We start from the raw sequence: 27,354 nt of genomic DNA, 5'->3' as shown, positions 1-27,354 counted from the left end.
CACTACAAATGAAACCTGCCGTTCTCACAGCTGGGTAGTGACACAGATTCCAGTCATTCCACTGGTTTTAATGGTGCGGTTCTTATAAATTAATTTACAAAAAACTAAAATGCAACATTGGATGTCATGGCTTCTGAGTGATGGCTTGCTTTGTGTTTGAAAAAAAGAGAGACTATTTCACAAAACGAAAAATTAAATCATGTCATCCTCTGATTGGCCACGTGCACAAAACCACACCAGGCTCATTTTAGCTTTTTCCTACAGGTTGTACCGCTCTCAAATCCAGCTATCCCTTCCTATAGTAAAACGCTGCTCAACTTTGCCTGAGCATGTTACTGCCTGAAGGCGTAAAGGCAACGTGACAAGCCGCCTGGTGCAAAGATTCAATGTAGCGAGAGTCCGGCTCTGAAGCGCGCGCACATTTCAGCACCCTGGACAGCGCACGACGCCGCAGTGGCGATATGCGTGGATTCAACCGGTGGCTTTCAACCAGAGCATCAGTGTGAGGGGATCGATACATAAACTCGCTGTGTTCCACATCTGGAAAACGCTGTTTGCACTCTGGATCACTTGGATTAGTGTTTTTTTCTCGTTCTTTCTAATACAGAGCGTCTCCATCGACCATCGTGTGGGTAGGCGTGCCACTGCCGGATGCGTGCTTGGCTCCAGAAGCCGTGCTGAGTAGCGTGGAATAGTAACTGTCAGGCGTGCGGAGTGCTGTGGTGGTGGTGGTGCCGAAGAGACCCTTCATTTATAAGGATGCTGGTGGGAAATGCCTGGAGACAAAGATGACGAGATTTGTCAAAAGGCACTTGAACTCCTGTCAGATCTTTGCTCGAAGGGGGAAGTGCAGAACGAACACTGCCTGGATTTTATCTACTATTTCCGAGACCTTGCCAGGCCACGCTATACGGATTCAGGTGAGGCAGCATCTGCACGCTTGATTCAACGATTCCATTTCATTGAACTGAAGTGAACGTGCAAGTGTCTTATTTCATTGGACATTCTGCACCTACAACTAAAGGGGTGTTGAAGCTATCGGTTCCAGTGCTTTGACAACCGATTGGGAGATTTCATCTTCACAATTTCCCCTCACAATACAAATGATCGTATTCAATGATTTATTTTTTCGTGCAACGAAATACATTCGCACGGCGACAGACTCTCCTTTTCACTGAGAGACAAATGAGGTCTATAGTTTGTTGAAGTGAGTGACATTTTACACGATTAAAAATGTGTGGTATTACTCCAGTTCATTCTTGACACATGTGCATGCCAGCAGTGGTATCGTGTAGTGACAGAATTACACATCATCGAGGCGACGACTGCACAACGGCTTTTTTCCGCCCCCTGCGCTCGCCGGTCGTGGCACACTAACTGCCTCCTACTTCTTTAAAAGTTTACTACAGATTGAATTCTTCGTTTTACCGTTTTGTAAAACGAGAGTCACGTTTCATCATGGCCAACACAGGCTGACCATATATCGGAATGGTATGATATGTGTGCGTGTGTGCGTGTGTGTGTGTGTGTGTGTGTGTGTGTGTGTGTGTGTGTGTGTGTGTGTGTGCGTGCGTGTGTGCAGAGACGAGGGAGGGAATGTGAAGGAGCGCCAAAGCAGTAACTGCAATCCTCCTCATACCTTCTCCATTAATTCTGCTTCCATTCATTTGGATTGTCATTAATCATTCCTCGCCACATGAGAGACCAGTGAATTCCCACTCCTTCCCTGTTTCCGTCCCTCTCTGCACCCATTTCTTTCAACCTTTCAATCTTCCTGATTTCCTCGATTCCTTAATCTACCAGCTCTCTACTCACTCCCTCATCCATATAGGCCCTATATCTTTCTTGTCTTTTCCAGTTTGAATAGTGGATTTGCTGTAGTAGAGTTAGCTATCAGGATGGCTTTCCTATATGGTTCAATTTGAGTTCCGCTTGACTTGTGTTACCCTACTAAAATGACAAATGTAGATCACAGTAGAAAAAAAACCTTAAAATACATTTGGACCAGAGTTCAGTGGGCTGGATGGGATTCAGTCTGTTAAGGGTATAATGCTTATGAACATGTGTGTGTTTTTCACAAACATTCTGGACATTCAACATAAGCATGACTTGGCAACTTCAGGAACCGATACTGGTAAAGGTTAATAGAGATTTAGCAGAAAGATAATCAGTCAGGGGCGGAGCGGATGGGTGTCTTCTGGTGCTCCTCCCCGGAATGTTTTCTTAAAAGCCCTAAATCATTTAGGTTTTAAAAATACCTTAAACTTTTTGTTATTGTTCCTCAGTTGTCTGAATCTAATATAATTGAATAATTTTTCTCTGGCCTAATGGTCAATTTAAAGTATTGAAGACCACATTTCCTTGGCAATGTCGGGGATCCTTGATTTGCAATAAGAGATGCCCAGATTATTATGGAAAAATAGATTTATCAAGAAAAACAATTGTGAACTTCTCTCCAGCATTGAATAACACAAATAGGTTTCAAGATTATTAATGCTGTATGCCAAATTCCCACCCATCATCAGAGAATTTACCTAAGGCGGAGAACAATTAGATAAAAAATATGGTTATTTTCAACCATAGCAACTATCTTGTTTTCCCCAAATGATGTACAGATTTGTTGGCATTCTTTTATCGAATGACTTGAAAAATAGTGCATATAGCTGCCTTGAATATGAAAAAAAATCTACGTTTCTAGGTTCGGGCAGAGCCCTGATTGTTTACAATGTCTGACTTTGTCCCAGATCAGAGTGAACCATTAAGAAGTAAGTTATTGGAGCATTCAGTGTGAAGATGAATCAATACATCCTACCCTTCTGTTTATGATACAAATGAATATAACTTTAGGCCGATACGCTAAAAAATGGTAAGACATCTGGGTAAATATATTTATAAACTCTCTTACTGAGGGGTTAGATTAAATTATCAGTATACCACTCTCATACCTAAAGCTGGCCTGGCCTGGTTCTGACCAAGTTGTGTTTTTTACAGGGTTATGTGCAGGATTGTTTCTTGGCCAGACTTAAATATAAATTACCAGTTTCTAAGTTATAAATAGTGGCTATGGCTAAATTTGTCGTTTTCTGAAATCTCCAATAATCCAAACACAACAAACATGAATGCTTCACGTCAGTGAACGTTTGTCGTTCAATTCAATTCAATTCAATTCAATTCAATTCAGTTTATTTTGTATAGCCCAACATCACAAATACAAGTTTGCCTCGGAGGGCTTTACAATCTGTACACATGACATGCCTGTCCCGGGACCTCACATCGGATCAGGAAAAACTCCCCCAATAAAGATAGTAAAAACCCTTTCACAGGGAAAAAAAGGGGAAGAAAACTGAGGGAGAGCAACAGAAGAGGATCCCTCTCCCCGGATGGACAGAAGCAATAGATGTCATGTGGCCAGAATGAATAACGTAACGGAGTTACAGCACATTCAATGAATGTGACAGAAATGATTCATATAATGAGTAGTATGCATAGTCCATGATCCAGATAGCCACGACCCATTAAGCAGAAGGAGGTAGAGAGGAGGGGCATCCCAGGGGCAGTGGGAGGAGAAAGCAGGGCCATGGCAGCTGGCAGGACGGCTCCAGGCCAGTTGCATCAGCAGGGCCATGGTTGTATCAGCAGGGCCATGGGGAGGACCGGGGTCCTCCCCCTGGTTCCAGGCAGCCACGAATCCATGGAAAAAGAAAGTAGAGTTAGTAATATGCATTGAAGAGACAATCATTTATCCAGAAGGAGAGAAAGAAGAGGTGAAGAGGAGGAGCGAAAAGAGGAAGAGAAAGAAAGGAGGAGCTCAGTGTATCCTAAAATGTCCCCCAGCAGTCTAGGCCTATAGCAGCATATCTAGGGGCTGGACCAGGGCAAACCTGAGCCAGCCCTAACTATAAGCCTGAAACAGCCCTAACTATAAGCGCCATCAAAGAGGAAAGTCTTAAGTCTACTCTTAAATGAGGTGACCGTGCCTGCCCCCCGAACTGAAAGTGGAAGCTGATTCCACAGAAGAGGAGCCCGATAACTGAAAGCTCTAGCCCCCAACCTACTTTTTAACACTCTGGGAACCACAAGTAACCCTGCATTCAGTGAGTGTAATGCTCTCGTGGGGTAATATGGCACTATAAGGTCCTTAAGATATGATGGTGCATCACCAATTAAGGCTTTGTAGGTAAGGAGAAGGATTTTAAATATGATTCTCGATCTTACAGGAAGCCAGTGGAGAGCAGCTAGTACAGGAGTAATGTGATCTCTCTTCCGCGTCCTCGTTAGTACACGAGCTGCAGCATTCTGGATCAGTTGGAGAGATCCAAGGGATTTACCAGGGCAGCCTGATAAGACAGAGTTACAGTAATCCAGTCTTGAGGTAACAAATGCGTGGATCAATGTTTCTGCATCGCGTTCAAGGCAATGCATACTTTATAATGTCAGTCACTGTGCAGGTTTTTTTTACCCTCACAAATATGCAACTATACAACCATCTTGAGTTTTCGGGTGACATAAATGCTGAAGTCGACAACTGAAAATCAAAGGGAAAATAAAGCAATGTAAATACAGTTCTTACTCACAGATTATGCTTAAAGAAAATAACATCTCAGGAGGTTGAAGTTCATATTGCTTTTTCAGCATTTGTTTTCCACCTACACTATTGCACCTTTGAAGGTCCTGTGCTCTAAAATTGGTCCACCCTTTTTTTTGTGATGCAGTCTCTGAGTCCTTCCAAATGTCTGTAGATTCATGCAGGCAGCCCTCTGCAGGAGGCCTGTCAAGCACATTATTCTCCCAAATCACACATACTCTGGTATTGACAGGATCTCGAAGCACAGAAAGGACAGTTTGTCTGAGTTCCTGTGCGAGGTCTAATGACAGCGCCCACACAGAACCAGTCCTAGACTCTGTAATGCTGTTGGATTTGGAGAATACAAAACTATTATCGTCAAAGTCTTTTGAGATTTGTTGAGGCTGAAACTATAGAGTCTTTAAATGTGATGTGACACATCTCATTTACTTTGAACTAATATGCATGTTAATGGCCTCACTAAATATAAAAGCTAAGTAACATCGTGTGACAATATTCCTTTGTAAATGTTTCAGTGTTAGCTCTACATTAGATGTGTAGTAGAGCTTGCCAGGCATGTTTCAGTTTAAGCTTCCTGGTTGCAAGATGTTGTGATGTAGTTACTCTTAAAAACAGATGTTTTTCTCTTGGTGAGAAATCCTCTCTCTGTCATATAAATCACAGGAAGTATCGTCAAAGACTAAAACCCAAAACACCACTGAAATTGCATACAGCTCTGTAAGTGGAAGGATATGGGATTTTTTATGTGAATACTAACCAGAATAAATTAAAACAACAGTCTTTCAGTTAAAACTAATGGCATATTTTGATATCAAGATATATGTATTGACTTGCAAACATTAGAAAAGGAGCAAAGACGAGAGGATTAAATGTGATGACTGTAAATGGACTGCATTTATATAGCTCCTTTCTATGTTAACGGACAAGGAACTTTAGAATTTGCCTCTCATTCACACATATTCACAAAGCGATGATATCCATCTACACTTTATTCATAAAGTCAGCTAGACTGCCATGCCACTTGCCATGTCACAGACTAGCTGCCATGGCACATTAGTCAACTCAAATGAAAAAAAAAAGTTTTTTTACATTCTCTATTCTGATAATCATGAGGGGAACATCTACTTGATAAAATACTAATTATATTTATTATGAGTATTATCCATCCATCCATCCATTATCAGCCGCTTATCCGGGGTCGGGTCGCGGTGGCAGCAGGTTCAGCAGGCCGACCCAGGCTTCCCTCTCACCCGCAACACTTTCCAGCTCATTCTGGGGGATCCCGAGGCGTTCCAAGGCCAGCCGGGAGATATAATCCCTCCAGCGTGTCCTCGGTCTTCCCCGGGGTCTCCTACCAGTTGGACGTGCCTGGAAAACCTCTAATGGGAGGCGTCCAGGAGGCATCCTGACTAGATGCCCGAACCACCTCAGCTGACTCCTTTCGACACGAAGGAGCAGCGACTCGACTCCAAGCTCCCTCCTGATGTCCGAGCTCCTTACCCTATTTCTAAGGGTGAGCCCGGCCACCCTGCGGAGGAAGCTCATTTCGGCCGCTTGTATTCGAGATCTCGTTCTTTCGGTCACGACCCAGAGTTTGTGACCATAGGTGAGGGTTGGAACATAGACCGACCAGTAAATGGAGAGCTTCGCCTTCCGGCTCAGCTCCCTCTTCACCAGGACGGACCGGTACAGCGCCTGTTTTATTGCTGCAGCCGCACCGATCCGTCTGTCGATCTCCCGCTCCACCTTACCCTCACTCGTGAACAAGACCCCGAGATACTTGAACTCCTTCGCTTGGGGTAGGCAGTTTGTCCCCACCTGGAGGGAGCAATCCACCGGTATAAGTATTATGAGTATGAGTATTATGTTTCTGTTTAAACCATATCAGCATGCATTTCTTTTGAAATCCTGTTTTTTTTGCCTATTAAAGTGACACGCTGTGCTAAACAATGAGGGGCTAGTTACTCAAGTTAGCAATCACTGGTGTCACTAAATTCAAATAGGCTAATTAAACTAATTAGCATTACAAGTAAATACACAGAATAAAAGAAGTTAATACAGATTGGATCTTTTTTCAAACACACTCATGAACCTGTATGGGGAGTATTTTAAATAACTCTCGGAAACAGTTACCAATTCTCCCTATCGAGTATCGTGTGAGGGTAGACTTGAAAATAAATCTGGACCAATACATTAAGACAAGGGAAAAACCAGACGAAATACAAACAATGCACTGGAATTGCTGCGTATAACAATATATGTATTATTTGATCTAGGTGGCTAAATGGATCAAACTGTTTTTAAAGCTTTTTAAGATTCATAACAATATTTGTAGTACTAGTTGTTATTTCACTACACTATTATTGTATGTTTATTGCAAAGCAACTGTCTGTTGTATTTTTCCCTGGATTTATAAGGTACTGCGTAAAATACGATTGGATTAAGATGCAGCCTAAAACACCTTATTGTGCCTGTGAAGACTTTGTTTTGACACCAGTGGTGGGCCGTCAGGTCCTGCTAAGCTTTCACTGCTGGCCTAAACAGAATCACAAAGGTATAGCTATCTATACCTATTTTATTTTTTATTTTTATAATTAAAAGTTATAGCTATTTTATAATGTATTTGTTTTTCACAAATACACTACATGTATTATAATAATTTCCCCCTATTAGCTTATTTTTTCATTGCACAGCTGTTTTCATCTGTTTATCTGATTCGTTACAGGGCCCGCGTCACCATTAACATGCGCTGTGATTGGTCAGTGATGCTAGAATCTCGAACCTAGAACCTCAGGATTTACAAAACGTGTAGAGACGCCTCCAACCTTGAGGCGTCCGACTGAGAGACGCTGCGTAATTCTGCGTTGCTCGGTCGGGGAGTCTGCTCGTGGTTGAAGTGGCTTCGTGGGTCGGTCCACGCGCCCCGTGTGACCTCCCTCAATGCTTGTGGTGTTGCCGTGTGGCGGAGTGGGTGTCTGCTGTCCACGCATGGTGGACTGTATGAACACGCCGTGTATTGAGTGGGTCGGTCTGTGACAGTAACTCCCAAGACACTTTTTTTTTCCCCCAGTCCGCCCGTGATGTGGCCACTGTTTTTCACAAATACACTACATGTATTATAATAATTTGTCCCTATTAGCTTATTTTCTCATTGCACAGCTCCTGTCTTCCTCTGTTGATCTGGCTGCAGTCTTCAGCCTGCAGCAGTGCAGCTTGTTTTAAGGAGACGCTTTAATCCAATCAGATTTTTACTCTCCTGTGTCAGCAAAGCAGTTTAAGCAGGCCTTTGCAGATTAAAGTACACAGAGAGTGGACGTTGTGGTTGATTGTCATGGTCTTCAACAAATCAGATCAGCGGATTCTTTGACATGCAGGGCCTGCGAAATGGTCGTGGATATATATATGATTGGTCAGTGGCCCAGCGTGACCATTAACATGCGCTGTGATTGGTCTGTGGGGCGTGAAGCTACTAGAAACTTCTGGCTTCTACCTAGAACCAAAAAGCTACCTTGCTCGTGTATTTACTAATGACTTGCAGGTGTATTTACTGACTAGGACTACAGGCATGTGGTGAGTGAAATGCTGGTGAAATGCGTTGTTGTTGAACCGACGGGTTTGGGCTGGTCAAGTCGGTCAGCCAGAATGCACAACATCGTGAGGCGAGCGCTGCGTAATGGAACATTGCTCCACACAGTGGCCTCGCCTTTTTTTCTTGTCAAAGTGGTTAAAATAGCTCCGCAGGTTGGTCCACACACCCTGTGTGACCTCCCTCCATGCTCGTAATAGTGAGATTGTGCTGTGTTTGCCCTGAGACAGCAATCTGTAGATCCACCCGAGGAGTCCAGACACTGGTGGTGCTGGCTGGAGGTTCTGCTGGAGTTGCTGGAGGTGCGGATGGGGTACTGGATCTGAGGAGGCGGATGGTGCTGTGGAGGCCGCGGGTCGCATGAGACACGCTGCAGGACGCTAGATACAGCATATTTAAAAGGAGACTACAACGAGGAGGGCGTGACTCTGCGCTCTTGAACTTAATGTAGTTCTATGAACATAGACTATATCGCTGTAGGGATCGTAATCGCACCGTCACGCCCGGGGGAGTCTCAATCTGGTGCATAATTAGGTTTGTGTTTCCTGGTAGGAGAGAGAACACATCAGCAAACTGCTCTTGCAACTTGGCAATGTCTGTTCTCTGGGTCCCAGAGAGATGGTCTTCACAAAGGAGGGAGGCCGGATTAGTGGATTTTGGGAGCTCAGGCCCCAGCTCCTTTCGTTCAGATACCTCGGACACCAGAGAAACAGACTCCGCCTCTCTCCATTCTTTCAGGAGGTTGAGGTGGTAGATCTGTGTAGCTCCGCCCCTGTCAGTACGCACCACCTCATAGTCGACATCCCTCACCTGCCGTTTGACCACAAAGGGCCCTTGCTACTTGGCGAGGAGTTTAGAGCTGGAAGTAGAAAGCAAGTAGTACATTTTCTCCTGGTGTGAATTGTCTCAGCCTGGCTCCTCTGTCATACAGCAGTTTTTGATGCTCCTGGGCCTGGAGCAAATTATCACGTGACATCCTACTCAGTGTGTGGAGTTTTGCTTGCAGGTCCAGGACGTACTGGTGCTCGGACCTTCCTCACAGTTTTATTTAATCAGGTCGAGCACCCCCCCCCCCTTGTCCACTGTGTGTGCCTCTCTGTGACATCAGCTAAACATATAGTCATTATGTCTCAGTCTAACTGTACGCTCAAAAATACAGGAGTGGGAATCAAACCCTGAATTCAAAGACTGGCTGTAGCCATTTATTGGAGATGATACACGGCCTGTACTGTGAAGCAGATTTATGTCAAACTTTGTGTTATAAATAAACACATGGCAACTAGGCAAAGCAGCCTTATAACAGTTCCACCCAAAGCAAGCTGTCATTAATGAGTAAAACAATTGCTATATCACTATATTCCTGTCTCCTACAGCTTCCATTACAATTATGCAAATTAGGCGATGACGTCATTTAGCGACTTCTAGCTACTTTTAAGACAGCCAATAGCTATTTTTCTTGCTGAGGAGTTGGCAACACTGCCCCCGAAGTGTTTCCCCTCACACAAAGACCAGCACACATGGGTATGGGTTCTCCAATTATTTATTGAACGCCAAATGCCTGTGACGCCGGCTCTAACTCGCACAGTCTCACGACTGTGGCTCCGACCTCTCTCTCGCATTCGTTCCTCCACCTGCTTATCAGGGAGAGACACAATTACATTCAGCTGAGGCCAATTAGGCCTCTTCCCGGCAATGTTCCCTGAGGCACTTCCCACACCCCCTCTGCAGCTGACCCAACCACCACGATACATTTTTCTATTTTGTGTACATTTTGTCATTTCTCCTTGACAAGCTGGCCATTTTTCACTCAGTGTTCATTTATTTCCACAATAATACAACATTGTAGCCATAAACTCAATATCAAGAGGTTGTAAGCTCAAAACCCCAAATCCACTTCGCAGATATAAAGCTCCAGAGGATAATTAAATACATGTAGTTCATCCTTTCTTCCTTTCTCTCTTGTCACCTTTTCAGATATATCGGTGAGTCTATTGTCACTGGTAGTGACTGCCTGTGGATTGGCCCTGTTTGGGGTCTCCCTGTTTGTCTCCTGGAAGCTCTGCTGGATACCATGGAGGGAGCGTGTGCTCTCTCCCACCACCAAGGAGGCCCATGGGCACCTCAACCCTTTAATGAGCCCTCTGCCATCGCAGCTCGCACCCAGGCAGCCAGTTTACACAGCCGTGGACCCCCCACCGCACGACCGCCGTGAGTCATCACACTGCTCCATCGCCAGAGAGCCCACTCCTGTGGCGTCTGTGGTGTCAGTCGAGGCTCCAGTAACTCCGGTATCACCACCACCTGTGGTCATTGCCACACCAGAGGCAGCTATGAAGATCAGTCACACATCTCCAGACATCCCTCTGGATGCCCAGACAAAATGCCGGGAAAATGGAGTTCACACCAACCCTCGTATGCAGAGACCATCCACTGAACCAGCATCATCTGGTTACTTAATATCTGAAATTGGGTCAGTAAAAGATTTTTGATTACTTTTTTTTGGTTTCTAGTCAGAACAACCAACACTTGTGCTCCCATCCATTTCTTATACTGATTGGTATTTAAGCTGATCATTGCTCAATGCTAATGGCTTTCAACACCATTGTCAGACAATTACATTAATATATTCAGGAAAAGTTGTTCAAAGCCAACATATGTCCTGCCAAATGTATTTTTTTTAATAGTTGCTATCTACAATATCTTTAGGACAAAACAAGCAATTGCAGGACTGTGATAGTATGTGCACCTTGGTCTCCTGCCTGACAGAATGATCACACTTCATACAGCTTTCTGCCTTGCTACATAGGGTATAGGGCAAACTACTTCCTGCATTGGCACTGGGTTTAAATTGTGAGGTGCAGAATAGTTAACCATGGACATGGGCCTTTTCTGATACAATCTGTTGATGTTTTATGGTGATCTTTGTTGTTTCCTTCTGCCAACAGACAAGGGTCCGTTCGCAGGCATATGAACCTGTCTAACCCAGACTTCAATGTGGCTCAGTTCCAAAGACAGGACTCTCTCACTGGAATGGGGCTGGGCCTTGGTCGCCTCAAACCTGAACTCTACAAACAGCGCTCCCTTGAGGGAGAAGAAGGCAGTCGCAGAGGCGGGGGTTGTGGGCGCCTCCACTTTATCCTCAAATTTGACTGCGATCTGGAACAATTAATAGTTAAGATCCACAAAGCAGAGCAACTCCCAGCCAAGGACTTTTCTGGCACCTCTGACCCTTATGTTAAGATCTACCTGCTCCCTGATCGTCAGACCAAGCACCAGACCAAGGTGCACCGCAAGACGCTGAATCCTGTGTTTGATGAGGTCTTCCTGTTTCCCGTGGCATACTCTGAGCTTCCCACACGTAAGCTGCACTTCAGTGTCTATGACTTTGATCGGTTTTCACGCCATGATATTATTGGCCAAGTGGTTGTGGACAACTTTCTGGATCTGGCAGATTTCCCCAGGGAGACAAAACTCTGCCGGGACATTCAGTACGTCTCCTCGGTGAGTAAGCTCTTATGTTCAAAATTATTTCATGGTCACTTAGATATGCTATGTTATATTTAACTTGTGATCAATATCCCAAAAGGCAAAAGGTGTTTTAACCTTTTGGAAATCAAGCGCACTAAGCCCCCCGCGCCTAATCTCGGACAAACCTCTTTTTAATAGCTGATAACATCAACCAGTTGATAAAGATGAAGAACAGAGAGACATTTTCATGAGGAAACACAATTACTGCCTTTAGTGTATAAATTCCTTACGCTCTGGACCGCACATTTTATTATCATATTATATCCAGGGCAAGACTGCCTTTGGTAAGTAAGGGACCGTTGACCTAAGTCCCACTATGTCATTTACTGTGCATGTGTGAGTGTGTGTGTGTGTGTGTGTGTGTGTGTGTGTGTGTGTGTGTGTGTGTGTGCACTCTTGCACGAGTATCTTTGTGAGGACTCCAAGGTAATGAAGAAGAAGATGAAGAGAGATGAGAGAGAGTTTGTGTAAAAACCTGACTTGAGCATGAGGGGGATACTTTAGTATGAGGTCACCAGTGTCACTAATGTAAGCGACATGGGTACATGATAAGGAATAACTAAGTTTGGCATGCTCTGGGTTTTACCCTTAACCAGACCAGCAAAGACCACTCACTCCTCAACCCCGTCCTTCTTCTTCTCTCCTCACTGTACCCTCTCACCTCCAGCCGCCTGACCAGCGGCCACTAGTGGTCACAACTGATATCAGATCCTCAACTTCACATAACGAAATATAAATAACTAAAATTCTAAATATGTGTATACAAGAGGATAGACAGCAATTTAATAACCTACTAAACGTATACTTGCACATGTACAATTGTTTAAACCTGTGTTTACACAATTTCACTGTGACACTAATACCATGCTTCTGTCACTGTCCATATAAGTGGATATGTAAGTCAGAGCTCAATGTTTTTGATTGTTTCCAGTAACGACACCTTGTAGGCCTACAGATGAAATATATCTGAGACATCTATTGTGGAATGGACAATTTTGATCAATATTTTGGGGTTTATGCTTTCAGTGATTGCTTCATTGACAGGCATCTCAGTGTGTGAGATTACCCAGCTGTAATGTACCATTGATCCCTTTCTTAATAGCATGCTTAAGTGGCATTAATAGGAATCCTTGCCATTGATTGCTGCAGACAATTAATTATATCTGAGGGAGGTCAGTAAAGCAAGATCAATGAGGCGCAGGTGTCCTGATGGATTAAATTTCCAAAGCTCCTGCTCTTGGTTATATCTGTAAAGATAACATTTTATTTGTTGAGATCTTGGTTGAAACATGGCGACACTGCTAAAAACAGGTCCAGCGAGGCAACAAACACAGACAGTCAGTATAAACCACAATGGATGTTAACAGTTTGAGTCCTAGTTCACCGTAGTATTTTTTCCAAATATGTTTGACTAATGTGGGGTTTGTTTAGAGTTTATTGTACTGTTGGATATATTTTTAGCAATGTTGAAGCATTCAGAAACACGTTTTGCGAGTACAATGTTTAAACAGTTTAACAGTTACAAACAGAGTCAATTTAACAATATGTAAGGCAGCATGGGACTAGGGGACTGAGCAGCTGTGTGTGTCGGTCTCCTGTGTATCTAATAAGCAAAGCATCCTTTACTTTAGCTGGTGTCAAGGTGTGTCTCCTGCTTCCCTGTCCCTCACTATGTATGCAAATGAATGATCTGAACTGCAGCCATTTCAGTCTCATAAGTTGTGTACCTTAGTAACCTGCATTGATGTGCCTGACTGATCCAACTGTCAATCCAAGCTCAATATAAGTATGTTACTATAATGTGATTTAGCTGGGTAAAGAAACCTGTTAAAATCTGAAATTAGTAAATGTGTTTTTACTGCTATAGTTGCTCACATCATCTACTTGTCATACTCAATTTCATTCAGAAGAACTGCTTCAGTGTATCTTTTTTTGTTTATGATTTTTGATGCCAGATGGAGCAGAAACACATCTGAAAGGCATCTGTTGAACGCTTTTTGATCGTGGTGAATTTATTTAACAGCTGTATAACCATCTATATTTGCCTATCTGAGCATATCTTGCATATCTTCTTCCTTTATATCTTATTTATAATCCAAAAAAAAAAAAATGCTTGACATCAGCCTCAATCAGACCGGGAATGTGGCAAATATCCATGTTCAGACAGCTACCTGATCGTAGTAGAGGGGGGAGACAAACGCTGAAGCCCTGTGGGATACATCTGTTTACATAATACCATTCTCTCATTCTGATGACAAGAATCATTCTGCTTCTCTGTATCTCTTTATCTCAGACACACACACACTCACACACAGACATATACTTGTGCAACCAGTGAATACTGAAAACAAAGGCAGGTTACATGGATCCAGCGGCGGGCCGTGGATTTTCTACCTTTTTTTCTGCATTCAGTGGATCAGCTGTTAAACAGGAGCTGAGCAATGATAAAATAAGCTATTAGGGAAGAATAATTATAATACATGTAGTGCATTTGTGAAAAAAAAATTAATTGTAAAATAGATATATAACTTTTAATTATATATATATATATATATATATATATATATATATATATATATATATATATATATATATATATATATATATATATATATATACACACACACACACACACACACACACACACACACACAAACAAATGTTATATCCATTGCAGTAGAAAGCATACCGACTGTATAATTGTTAACTTAATTGATAGGAATGACAGTATTATACAAATCATGCTTGCCGATGAGATTGGCCATATGGTTTGTTTACGTGGCGGATTTAGCATGTTCAGCTCTGTAATAGAAACAGATAGAATGATCACAGAACATGCTTGGCAATGCAATACAAAACACAATCTTGTGTAATATAATGTATTACTATTAAACGTGGTTTATTTTTGGTTTTAGTTATCATTTGGAATGATTGATGATTTTGGCTTTAAATGTGTTAGGACAAAAACAAGTGCAGTGAAACTAGGGATATAGACTGAATTAGCAGGGTGACATTCGACTTGCAGGTATTGAATGCCATTATTTGTCTGATTCTGGAGCACATGAAACACAGCCCTAATCGCTCCTCCGGTATCTTGAGTGTGCATAAAGATCATGATCCATGAAGTGAGTAAAGCCCACAGGATCCTTCTGGAATGCATGTTAAATGTATTATACCACAGCCTTACTGAATATTTGATTCTGATTGTAACAAAAGACCCACGTCAAGAAACTATTATATATATATATATATATATATATATATATATATATATATATATATATATATATATATATATATATATATATATACACTCAGTGTTGGGGTAACGAGTTACAAAGTAACGGATTACAGTAACATAATTACTTTTATAGGTAACGAAGTAAAGTAACGCATTACACTCAAAATATTTGTAACTACACTACTTTACTAGAACTCAGTAACGCGCGTTCCTGCGTTACTCAAGACATTTTTACCAGTCCGAAAAGTTCTCTTTTAGCGGCGCGCGAGTCACTCGACACTTCCTGCATGAACAACCTATCACAGAACTCGATCTGAGTGATTTGAGTGACGTAGCTGCTGGTGCGTAGGAGGAGGGAAGAGGGGAATGGATGAGACGGAGACGGAGTGCCCGGATCCAACTGGGAGGTTCTCTCCAGGTTCCCTAGGATTAAGGATATTGCAAAGCAATACAACACTCCAATACCATCAAGTGCACCTGTCTGTAATGACGTGGAGCTTCTAATGAGGACAAGACACGTCTGGTATGAACGGAATCACTTTACTGGTGAACTGCAGTATTACAACTGTTAAAGCGATTGAGAACGCGCTCTTGCACCTGACATGTAATATATTTTCCACACGTAACATCAACATTAGTTAGCGTCAACAAGCACGTATCATTGTACTTTATGCCTTCAAAGTAAAAGCACTTCTTGTTTACATGCTCTTCACAATAAGAGTAAATCATGTAATAAAACAAGTTACAACACTGTCGAAAGGCTTTTCAGCCTGGGCAGTATTGTTCTGACCCCAAGGAGGAACAGGCTGTCGGATAAAAGATTCAAGAGACTTTTACTCATGCGATACAATCGCTATTTTGAAGGGTTAGGGAATAGAGAAAAATGATTAACTTCATAGGATATAGTGCACTTTCTGTTTATTTAGGCAATGATGAAGTGGATTTTCTGTTTATTTAATTGCATTTTCAGTTTCTATTTTTTGGGTTAAGTGCATTTCTGTTTCTATTTTATGGGAAAAAGTGCCATTCATTCTCCTATTTTTCTTAAACCACTACAATGATTCCTATAACAAGCTGGTTTTGTTCTTAGGATTAGGGCCCCCATTTGGTTTAGTGGGGTCTCATGTTTCCAAAAGCCTGTTTTCAATGTGTTATGCTGTTTGACCGACCTGAATGTCCCCACCATACACAGCCTCTTGTATCCTGTTTGTGGATTTTAAAGTGAGGCATATTTTTTTGGTCAGACAGTGTGAACAGAGTTAATGTTCGTTCAAGTTAATGGCTGAGTTTTATATGCCATTTTGTTTTACATGTTTACAATTACAATACACTATGTAGAAAGGCTAAGAGATGCCCTTTATTGAAAATAAAGTGATGAAAGGGCCATGATGTTTGTCCATGTATCTTTGCGGTTAATTTGGACATTTGCTTAAAAAAAATAGAAAGTAAAGTAACTAGTAGTGAAGTTACTTTTCAAATGCAGTAACTAGTAAAGTAATCTAGTTTCAATTTTCAGAAGTAACTACCCCAACACTGTATATTCTCTCTCTCTCTCTCTCTCTCTCTCTCTCTCTCTCTCTCTCTCTCTCTCTCTCTCTCTCTCTCTCTCTCTCTCTCTCTCTCTCTCTCTCTCTCTCTCTCTCTCTCTCTCTCTCTCTCTCTCTCTCTCTCTCTCTCTCTCTCTCAAAAACAAGTGTCATGTCTCAGAAAATGCTGCATTAATGCTGAGCAATGCTAAAACATGGTAGACAATGGTAGAAATAGCAAAGTGTGTGAGTGAGAAAGGGAAAGGGACGTTGAATATCTATATATTTTTTTATCCTGACCTATTTTCTAATAAAACGTTTTCAGATTCTGCTAAACCCAAATACATATATGCTAAATATTCATAGTATTGCACTGTATCTCTTAACATGCTTACCTATTTTCTGAAAAAGATTTGTTCATGATTGTTTTTCGCACAAGAAAGTTCAATTAACCAAGATTAATACATTAATAATAATTACATTTTTGTTGCCTCCATTTCTACAGTGTAAGTGATCAACCACAGGTAGCACATTTTGTACTTTGGCTAATAAACACATGTGTATACTGTTCAGCTGCAGAATACATTACCAAGTGTGTGTTAGAAAGGGAAATTAGATGGCATACAAAGGAACTATTTTACAAAGGTGAAGCTCGCTTGAAATGATCCACAAAAACCTACCCACTTGTTCCTGAGTTTAAGATTTTTTTTAATAACAATTCGATGCTCATTTCATACTTTCATCTCCCAATATATAAAAAAAATGTGATGCCATTTTTCAATCACAGTTAATATAGGAGCTCTGATTAACAATGTGATCCCATAGATTCTTAGTTCTCTGGTTTCATGTGCACAGAATGAACTTATTGAGCATCTGTTTAAGAATGATTAAAGTGAAAGTTAAGCAGATGACACCTGATTCATAATACAAAATGAATGCCATCTCCCCGACAAACAAGTAGATTAGCAAGATATTATTCTGTGGTAGGAATTGTCTTCACCAGATATGTTTGTGTGCTTTCCTGGTTCTCACTTCTTGGTGGTTATTTGAAGAGCAAGTGATAAGTGAGCTTCTGCCTTTCTGCAGCTGAACAGAAGTCTCCATGTCGGGTGAAATGTGGGAGGGTTTTATTTGAGCAATGTGACAGAAGGGAGTAGAGAGAGAGATGTTTTAATTCTGTAACCAAATGTCAGATGGCCACGCCATTATTCTAGAAATACAGTTATTAATATCATTGAAAGAATCAAGTTGCTTTTAAAGACAATATACTTGCATAACAAAAATGAGTAATAATAAAGAGGAATAATATCAGTATCAAAGATAAAGCTTCTGAGAGAGTAATTGTATTTTGTGTTGTTTTCAGGATAATGTGGATCTCGGGGATCTGATGTTTTCGCTGTGTTACTTGCCCACTGCCGGCAGATTGACCATTACCATGATAAAGGCCCGCAATCTCAAGGCCATGGATATCACTGGTGCATCTGGTAATTATAAGCTGATACTGTCTATAACTACAGAGTCTCACTGGTATCCTGAATGAAAATTATTATCTTCTCGTTCTGGTTCTCTCACTTTGATAGATCCATATGTGAAGGTTTCACTTATGTGCGATGGTCGCAGGCTGAAGAAGAGGAAGACATCGACAAAGAGGAACACTTTGAATCCAGTCTATAATGAGGCCATTGTCTTTGATGTCCCTCCAGAAAATATAGAGCAGATCAGTCTTTTGATTGCAGTAATGGACTATGACCGGTGAGGAACTTCTACAAGGCATTATATAAGTCATACAGTAGTTTGCACTTCCTTTTTATGAGTGATTTTTAACGAATATGCTGCAGGACAAAAAGATGAAATATCTCAATGTGCATTGTAATGATTTTTTCAACTCTGATTCTTTGTTTCAGTCACATAGATAGTGTGACTGCTTCAGTTTTCACGCTCAAGATGTGGTGCATTGTTATTTTTGGAACACATGGTGGGTGGTGATCACATGTTTGTCTTCTCTCTCTCCTGCACCTACAGTGTAGGCCATAATGAAGTCATTGGAGTGTGTCGAGTTGGCAATGATGCAGACAGCCTCGGTCGAGACCACTGGAGTGAAATGCTAACATGTCCCCGGAAACCTGTTGCCCACTGGCATCCAATTGTTGAGGTGAGGTGACTTTACTGTAATGGCTGAGACATGTGTTTCCCATGCATACATCCTTATCCAACATAATTTGATACTAACGCTGTCAAAACTGCTCTTACACATGAATGTAGGTTTTAGCCCTCAAGCAGAAACATGCTGTACCAAGGAAATAATAGAGCAAAGTCAAACAATGAACAAATTAATTGAAATTCGGTAAAGGGACATGGTACAATTGTGTATGTTTATTTTAATATTTTCATGAGTTTCTTGATTTTGGAGGCAGATTTTGTTTCCGAACCAAAGTGCATTCAAAATGTAAAACTGTGATTAAAGTGTATCACTGCCTAGTCCCATGAAGGCACAGTGGTCTCATTAATATTCACTGATACAGTATAGTGTTGTTACAATCATGCTGTGAAAAGACTTTTGATAAGTAGTCATGGGAATATGGTTGTAAGCTGTATATAAGAAGCTGTATATAAGAATATGGTGGTTTAAAAAAAAAAGCAAAACCTTCTTTTAGAACCATTTTCTATAGAGTTTTTTTTCGGGGCTATTAGAGTACGTAGGCTACATTGAAGCCTCAAGAAACCCCATTTATTATTTACTTCCTCCAGATATCATCTCAGTCACAGGTGTTGTCTTCACAATAACCTCATCCTCACACCACTCCTGAAACTGTAAAGCACAGTAGTCCTAAAATGACGATAGGTTTCAAATGCAGGCAGGTCTATTCACTTGTTTGTTTGCCAAGTAAAGGACTATAAAAACTTTTATTTTTGTATTTCCCAGTTGCTAAATAAAACGGGCACAGTAGCACAGTCTATTCCACACAAAATTAATGAATAAAAAAAACAAATGTGAGTCATTCATTGTTTTTTTTTACTGCCCAATTCATAACTCTGTAGGTGGTTAGTACATTTATTTGGCGGTTTCAAGATGAAAAGTTCAGATTTGGAATATTTGGCTCTGGTTTTATTTGATATGACTGTTTGATGATCTGTTTCTATGCCTGTGTGAGAGAGGATTTGTTTTGCTCGTGCATGGCACAGCTCTAACTGCGTTACATTGTTTGTGCTTGACTCTTCTTTGCAGTACCAAGGGACTAGTAGCCAGGGAGGATCCTGTAACTCTCTAAAGACGCCTCCCTCTCCGTAGCGTTGAGCAACACTTTACATAAGAGCACCAATCGACGTGAAGCCTTGGCTGAACCTTTGGACAATAGTGTTGCTGAGTGCTGCACACATATGGTCATAAAAGAAGAATGCATACATTGATAAACTACTGAAAAGAGAGACACAAACTGTCTTGAGCTCTGCTCAATAGGATCAGTCGCATGTTGAATGACCGCAAAGATGGATGTTTTCTTTTCTATAACATTCCAAAAGAAAAAAAACAGACATATGCAGACATTTGAAGTCTGTGCTATTCCTGGCTTTATACAGTAGTTACTTTATACATAGTCTTGTTACTTGTTTTAATGAGGTAAGTCTGTATTTGCACAATGTACTTACAACCAGTTGAACTGCCAGTCTGTTTTTTTTTATTTGGTGATGAATTGGTGCATGAGGTCATGACTTTGTGGGGTATCTTATCTCGTTTGTTTCTGTTTCATTTTTTGGGAATAGGATGTGTAGTTCTGTCAGTTGATGTACAGTGACGGTTGATTTCTAGACAGATTATCTATGAGAAAAATATGTTAAATGTTATCAATAAATATCATTCCATTAAAAAAAAACAACCATTGTTTATCTCTGCCAGTTAATGTTTGGTGTTTTATTTCTTCATTTAAGGAAAATACTCTCTGACTGTATTTCTACATAGTAGAACATTCGGAAATCTTTAAAAAAATAGAATATGAAAATCTAAATCTAAAAAGAGTTTGAATTACAGCCCACTGTTAAAGTTCTAATTCCATTTTTAGCATGTCCATTTCATTACCGTTTAATATTGTTATTAGATGTGCAGTCCATAAAAATAGTGCCAAGTGACAAGAGGCAAGAAAGGCTGTTTGTGTGAGCAGATCATGAATGCCTGGAGAGCGCACAGTTCAGAAATAAACTGTTGCCAAATTAGCAAATACTCAAAAGTAGTTTGGAAAAACAGAACTTGGACATACCGTCACAGAACACATTTGCAATGAATCCCTAATAGTTTGCATTCAATTCAAGTTAAATGTTTGCGTTCAAGTTTGGACTATGAACTTGGCTGGAAGCAATCAAATGTGTAGCTCCAGGCAGGATGTTGAGCAGTAAACTGTTGGATTTAAAAATAACCATCAGACACTGATGGATGGTACGGAGTGTGCAATGGCCCTGTTTTGTTTTTTTCAAGCAAACAGGAAGTGATCTTTAATTTATTACATCATTTTTTTGTGTGCAGGTGTCTGTGCAGGTGAGTGGGAAAAGTTTTCCTTTTTTTTTTATTAAGAACTCATACTCCTCTCTGGTTCTATTTACGTGAATCGCTTATAGCTGCACTTCTCACTACAGGGCTGTAGTGATGCTACATCTGTTTCTGCTGTTCTGCTTTACTTGTGTGTTGATGAGAGGCCAGCTCTGGCAGGGAGTCAAAGTTACAATAACATTCTGGAACTGCGATCAAATGTCTATCATGATAACAGGCACAGCCTATATTCTCCATGCTACATACAGTACATTGTAGCATAAGCACAATCCTCAGAGCAGTTGTTTCTTCCAAACAACCAGAAGGAAGAGCATTTAAAATACTTTAAGCCATTCCCCATTTACATTCCCCTTTTATCAAAATGTTAAAGCCATATATAGATAATTATGTTTATTGTTTTCAAATTGTAATACATACAGTATTTCAGTGTAATGTGTTGACTGCAAGTTAAACTGTCACAACATTTTAATTTTTGTATATTGCAGTTGTGTTGTGTTATTAAAATAGAATATTTTTTTAATCCCACAGTGGGGAAATTATTCTCTGTATTTTACCCATCCTTAGTAATTAGTAATTAAGGAGTGTGCTGCTGTTGTGCTATCATTTCACATATGTCATATTTTTTTCAAAATGAAGATTAAAACGACAGGAGGACCAAAAGCAACAGTGAGTCTTGCTTTCTTATACCACCCAGCACTTCATGTTAGATAACATTGCAAATGGTGCTCAAAGTGATAAACAGCTGAATCTGATAGTGCCTTGAACTTCATGGATATTAAATGCATGTGCTAGCCTATTTCATCAAATGCTTTATTTTTGTAATCTACTGTTTTGCATGGATAAAATGCATAGAAAGAAACTGTGATCAAATAAATGGTTTGCTATAGTGTGTCCAAGCTAAAAGTCAAGTACTTGCTTGGACCAACCTGCTTTACTTTAACCTAAATGAGGGTCACAAAAAGATTAATTCTGAGATGATTAAATAGTTTTTATACAAAAATTACTTCCTTAAATTATTAACTGGTTGTTCATATCATAAAATACACTGTACCCACAGTATTATAAATAATATTTCCTCACCTTTTTATATATATATATATATATATATATATATATATATATCACGATTTCATTGCTTTATAGTACTGGGAAATTCATTATTTAACTATTTATTCGGGGCACTACAAAACTTGAAGCTCAAATTGACGACACAGTTTGCAACATCCGCTCAAAACACTGTTTCTTTTCATGGGACCTCAGTTGTAATCGAGATGAATGTAAAATAACAGAAGCGATGCCATTCCTTCGGGACTTTAAATGTCTAACTGACCACTGTGCTATTCCATCTGTAACTCTCATACTGTGGATACGTTATCTCGAGGGGTTTCCCTGAATGCTGCTATCTATGGATGGTTTGATGTTGTAGGGCTCCAGATGAATAATACAGCTTTTCTTACTCTGAGTGTGAGGGCTCTCCCATATTGCCTTAATGGCAGCTAGCCTTCAGTTGCTCCCATCTGCTTTATAACCATGACCTTGTACTTACGCTGTCCAGGATAATACGTGTGTGTGTGTGTGTGTGTGTGTGTGTGTGTGTGTGTGTGTGTGTGTGTGTGTGCGTGTAAATCCTGAAGGAATGTCATCTAAAAGAGAAAAAAGAAGAGGGTGGGTGTGGGTTGTCATTGCAGAGACAGAGGTGTGTGGGTTGCTTGTTAAGTTCCTGTTAGTGGGTGCTGTGTATGCAGTGGCGGGCCGTGGATTTCCTACCCACGCTTTCTGTGGATCAGCTGTTTAACAGCCGCATCAACAAGAACCACACGTAGTTATAACATGACAAAACCATCCATGATAAAAAAAACATCAACACAGACACATCAACACAACGCCACCGCAGATGAAAAAAAACACAAAAAGCAGCTTACCAGATGATGTTCCCTTAAAGACAAAGTCCATCCGCTTCTACTTAACAAGAAGCCATGTACGCCGGTGAGGAGAGCCGAGCCTCCCCGGCGCGCCGCCGGAACAGCCTCCACGCATTCTAGGGCAGAAAATATTTGCTCGACAGCAGCAGTCGATACCGGGTTTATCACCGCAAACATGCATTGTCATTAAATCCGCCACCGAGCGCCAAAACAGGCAAAACATTAAACATGTCACTAAACTTCTCTCCTTCAGCTCCCACTGAGCTGTGCCCTGTTGACACACTGACCAATCACAGCGCACGTTAATGGTCACGCCGGGCCCTGTGACGAATCAGACGTCCAGTCTCTCTAGAAGGCTGTTTCATGTATTTTAACCAGGCTACTCTTCCATAGATAAAGAGAGGTGAAATGTGATTGGATAAAGATGCTGTTAACCAGCTCCCAAGCCGAGCCGTACCAGAGGCTTTTACTCTATGGCAGAGACAACGAGTATCACTTTTGAGGAGTCAGTATGGCTTCTCACTGAATTAAATTATAATAAAAATGTAAACCCACTTTTTCACATATGAATGATATTGACTCATAACTCTAGATCTGTCACGGATTCCCCGTCATGTTAAGTGTTTTCATCCTGTCTGTCAGTTCTAATCACTCTCCTGTCATTCCAGATCCTGCTACTCACACCTGATTACCCCTCATCACCGTCACCTGGCCCTCACGCCCAGCTCACCTGCAGCCCATTCCCTCATTAGCTCACTATTTAGGTCCCCTCACTTGCACGTGTCTTCTGCCAGATTGTCTTGTCCATTGTGCCAAACTCTCCAGCATATCTTTGTACTTTTTGCCTACCTGTTCTGATCCTGTCTTGCCGACCTTGGATTTTGCCTGCCCCTTATTGGATTTGTTGCCTGTTTGTTTGATCTCCTGGTTTTGACCCCTGCCTGAATACACGACTAAAGAACTTTGCCTGCCACCTGCCTCTGAGTTGTGCTTGTGAACTCTATTACCCACTGTGCCTCACAAGATCTATGAAGGCATCTAAAAGGGCTTACCTGGCGGAGCCACTAATCTCTGCATATTACACTAAATATCCACAGTTATGTGATCAGGATGAGTCAAATCAACCCTGTAGGCAGCACAATGCCACTCCTAACCTATTACATCTAAAGACACTAGTGGAGTGGAAGACTAACTTAATACATGAATGCTATGTAATTATATAATATAACATGAATATAGATTCATGCTATATTATTATATAATTACAACACACTCTGAGCTGTGTATTAGAGACTACAACAATCAGAGGATCACATAAATATAAAATGAGGAAAAATGAAGATGTTACATGATGTAATTGCCTTCCTGATTAAATTATGCAGAATTCCAAAAGGAAAGCTCAAAATCTGTGATTATAGATAAGAGATACATTAAAATGAGATTTGGAAAGGTTCAAAGTCAACGTTCAATAATATTAACTGTGGTGGCAATGTATCGGGTGACCTTACTCACTACATTTACATTTTGATGAGGTTTTAAATGTCTTGTTTTCCACACACTATTCAATGTTGTGTTGTGCTATGCTAGTCTAATTATGCAGGTGTCTAATTCATTTTGTGAAATGGAGATGGTGGACACATTTAATATTTTAACTGGTTGATTTGGTTACATAATACAGTAACAACACTGGCTTTAATAATCCATATCTCATACCTCATATACCATATTATTTATTCTAACTCGCTTAACCCTAGAACACTAACGTTATAAATAGTAACACCATCACTAAGGTCGGGTATATATTACCCAATATAATGTACGTGATAAAATATACTTCTCATCAAAATATATTTAAATACAACAATATAAGGCAAATTGAAGTACTCTTATTTTATTTTACCCTATAGAACTTCTCATAAAACGAAAAAACAATATCATGGGGGACCCTTAAAAAAAGGCTCAAAATCGGGAGAAAAATTTGGGAATCGTCAAAAATATAAATAAGAAGAAAGAAAGAAATTATCCTGTGGTGGCAGGGGCGTGGTTAGCGCAGCTGAAGAGGGGTGAGGGGAGAAGCGACTCAGGGAACAGGTGTCGGGATGATACCTAAGTGGCCTCAGCTGGAGCAGGTGGTGTGTCTTGCCTATATAAGGCATGAGAGGCACAGTCTGCATGAGATGCATGTGACAATAAAACAGTTACCAACGCAATCCCAAGTGTGCTGTGTCATTGGTGCTGGGGGGGGGACCCGAGGAAGTAGCAGGATCGTGTTACATATCCTTTATTAATTCCCTTGGGGAAATTCTTGTCTGCATTTGACCCATCCCTGGATGGGGGGCAGTGGGCAGCCCTGTGAGGTGCCCGGGGAACAGTTGGGGTTTCGGTGTCTTGCTAAGGGACACTTCGACATGTGAGCTATGGGGAGGCTGGGGATCGAGCCGGCTATCTTGTGGTTGCGGGATGACCACTTATCCCCCTGAGCTACAGCCACCCAAGGAATGGAGCTATGAACTTGTTCTTTGGTCCACATGTTCCTGGGACATGTGAGTCTTGTCCGGTGAAGAAACATACTCCCTGCTCTAATGTCCACCCAAAATCTTTTCACCCTCTATCACTATCGTCGGCTGAAAATTATCCGAACACGTGCCTGTTGAAAAAAACAGGGATCAGAGCAGGGAGACCTACTTTCAATAATGTCAGTGAGCAGCATGAAGGACCCACACAACTCAGACAAAAACAAGACAATGAAAAATAAAATCACCCGACGTTCGTGTTTTAGGGTTAAGATGTAAAGAAAAACAGTCTGTTAGACCAGGTGTTAATACCATATACAGTTAACTGAACTAAGCATGACTATATTATTTATTTATGCTCTGAAACGTGATCATCAATACCGGGAAACTCAATTATAATAGCATCAGTTTCTGAACCTAATCCTTTTACTTAAAGATACTCTGAGGAACATTTAACTCGTTATGAAACAACCTCAAGTTAATAATGATGCCTCTATATGACCTAAATTGTATAATACAAATTAATAAAACAACAGTTTACTATACTACATGTACTTTGACATCGCGCGTAGGCGAAACATAGCTGCGCTAACTGATAGGTGAATAGATAATAAGCAACTACAACATTAATCCTATATATACATAGTATATACTGCACATAGTTTATTTAAATTAATACACATTCTAAATACAGATCTAATGCTAAAACGTGTGTTCAATATCCAGAGAAGGGAGAAAATGACAGTTGTGCTTGCAGGGGTGGAAATAGTTACAAACAGATATCTAACTATCTACGAACTGATCTTTATAGATATTATGGATTTAGCAGGATAATTATGTCTCTCTCTATGTAGATGTGTTTTTTTCTTGCCTAGTGATGCACCCTGTTGGCCATACTGTATATAACACAGATAAAATACAGCATAGAATTTAGATAAAAGTCAAGTCAATTCAATATCCCACATACATAAATATAAGGTATGGTGAATGGGGTTGCTTCCACATACATGGACACATGCTGAACGTAATGGAGATTAACTTGTCTTCATAGGAAATAATAATAATGACACATTAAATGATTGGCTTTAACCCTTACAGATAAATGTTTTCTTCAGGTGACAGGTGGTCTCTGTCCCAAGGAAAGCTTCACATCACTGTGTCACTGCCTTATCCTTCTGAGTTGTCTTGTTACAACACACCATGGTAGCATAAAGTATCAGTATATCCTAAGTGATTGCCGTCAGGACCGTTTTTATCGTACTTGAGTCAAAACACTGCCTCTAAGAGTGAAATATTATCAAACTCCAGCTCTTATGGGTGTGACTCAGCTGTTGCTTTTTCCAGCTTCACTGTGTATTTCTTGTCATTATGAGGTTTGTCCTCTGTCATCAATGTCATTCAAATGTGTGTTACTATGGTTCAATGTCCTGATGCTACCTCTATGGCTTCATCTAAACTGTTGGTTTTGAGCTAAACATATAGTTATCATCACTTCCACCACTTAGTTTTTTGCAGCAACTGGTCAAAATTAATTCACAGATGTCATTGATGTGGAGTGAAAGTGTAGACAAATAAACAATGACCACTCAAAGCAACAAAGAAACAAACTATTCTAAATACGAGCTTTGGCCTCATGTGGAACAGCGGTGACGATCGGCTTGGCTCTGGTTTCAAAATGAGAGGGCAGTTAAAACCCCAAAGCCACGTTCTGAAGGTTATTTACTTGGAAGTCAGATGTCAGGACAGCTGTTGTAGTCTTGCTGTAAAAATGATCTAAGTGTTACAAGAAAGGGGAGTAGTCTTCAACGCTCCATGTTTCTGTTGAAGATCTCAAACTCATTGTGATTTCAGCAGCGAAACTCTTTTTCGTACCACTGAATGGGTTTCTCCTCGTGCTGCTTTATACGTTTGTTGCC

General features: G+C 40.8%; 1 protein-coding gene across 1 annotated transcript; it reads left to right on the top strand.

The window, feature by feature from the left end:
- Nucleotides 1-772: 772 nt before the first annotated feature.
- On the top strand, nt 773-19,755 carry syt9a (synaptotagmin IXa; the record flags this gene model as incomplete). The annotated part of the gene is made up of 7 exons (XM_079217357.1): nt 773-920; nt 10,146-10,641; nt 11,117-11,672; nt 17,830-17,950; nt 18,047-18,218; nt 18,489-18,618; nt 19,693-19,755. 7 exons carry the CDS (start codon nt 773-775, stop codon nt 19,753-19,755), a joined length of 1,686 nt encoding a protein of 561 aa, XP_079073483.1.
- Nucleotides 19,756-27,354: the final 7,599 nt, after the last annotated feature.

Source organism: Taurulus bubalis, assembly GCF_910589615.1.
Source record: "Taurulus bubalis genome assembly, chromosome: 4".
Classification (NCBI taxonomy): domain Eukaryota; kingdom Metazoa; phylum Chordata; class Actinopteri; order Perciformes; family Cottidae; genus Taurulus; species Taurulus bubalis.
This window is presented reverse-complemented; position numbering and strand designations above follow the sequence as displayed.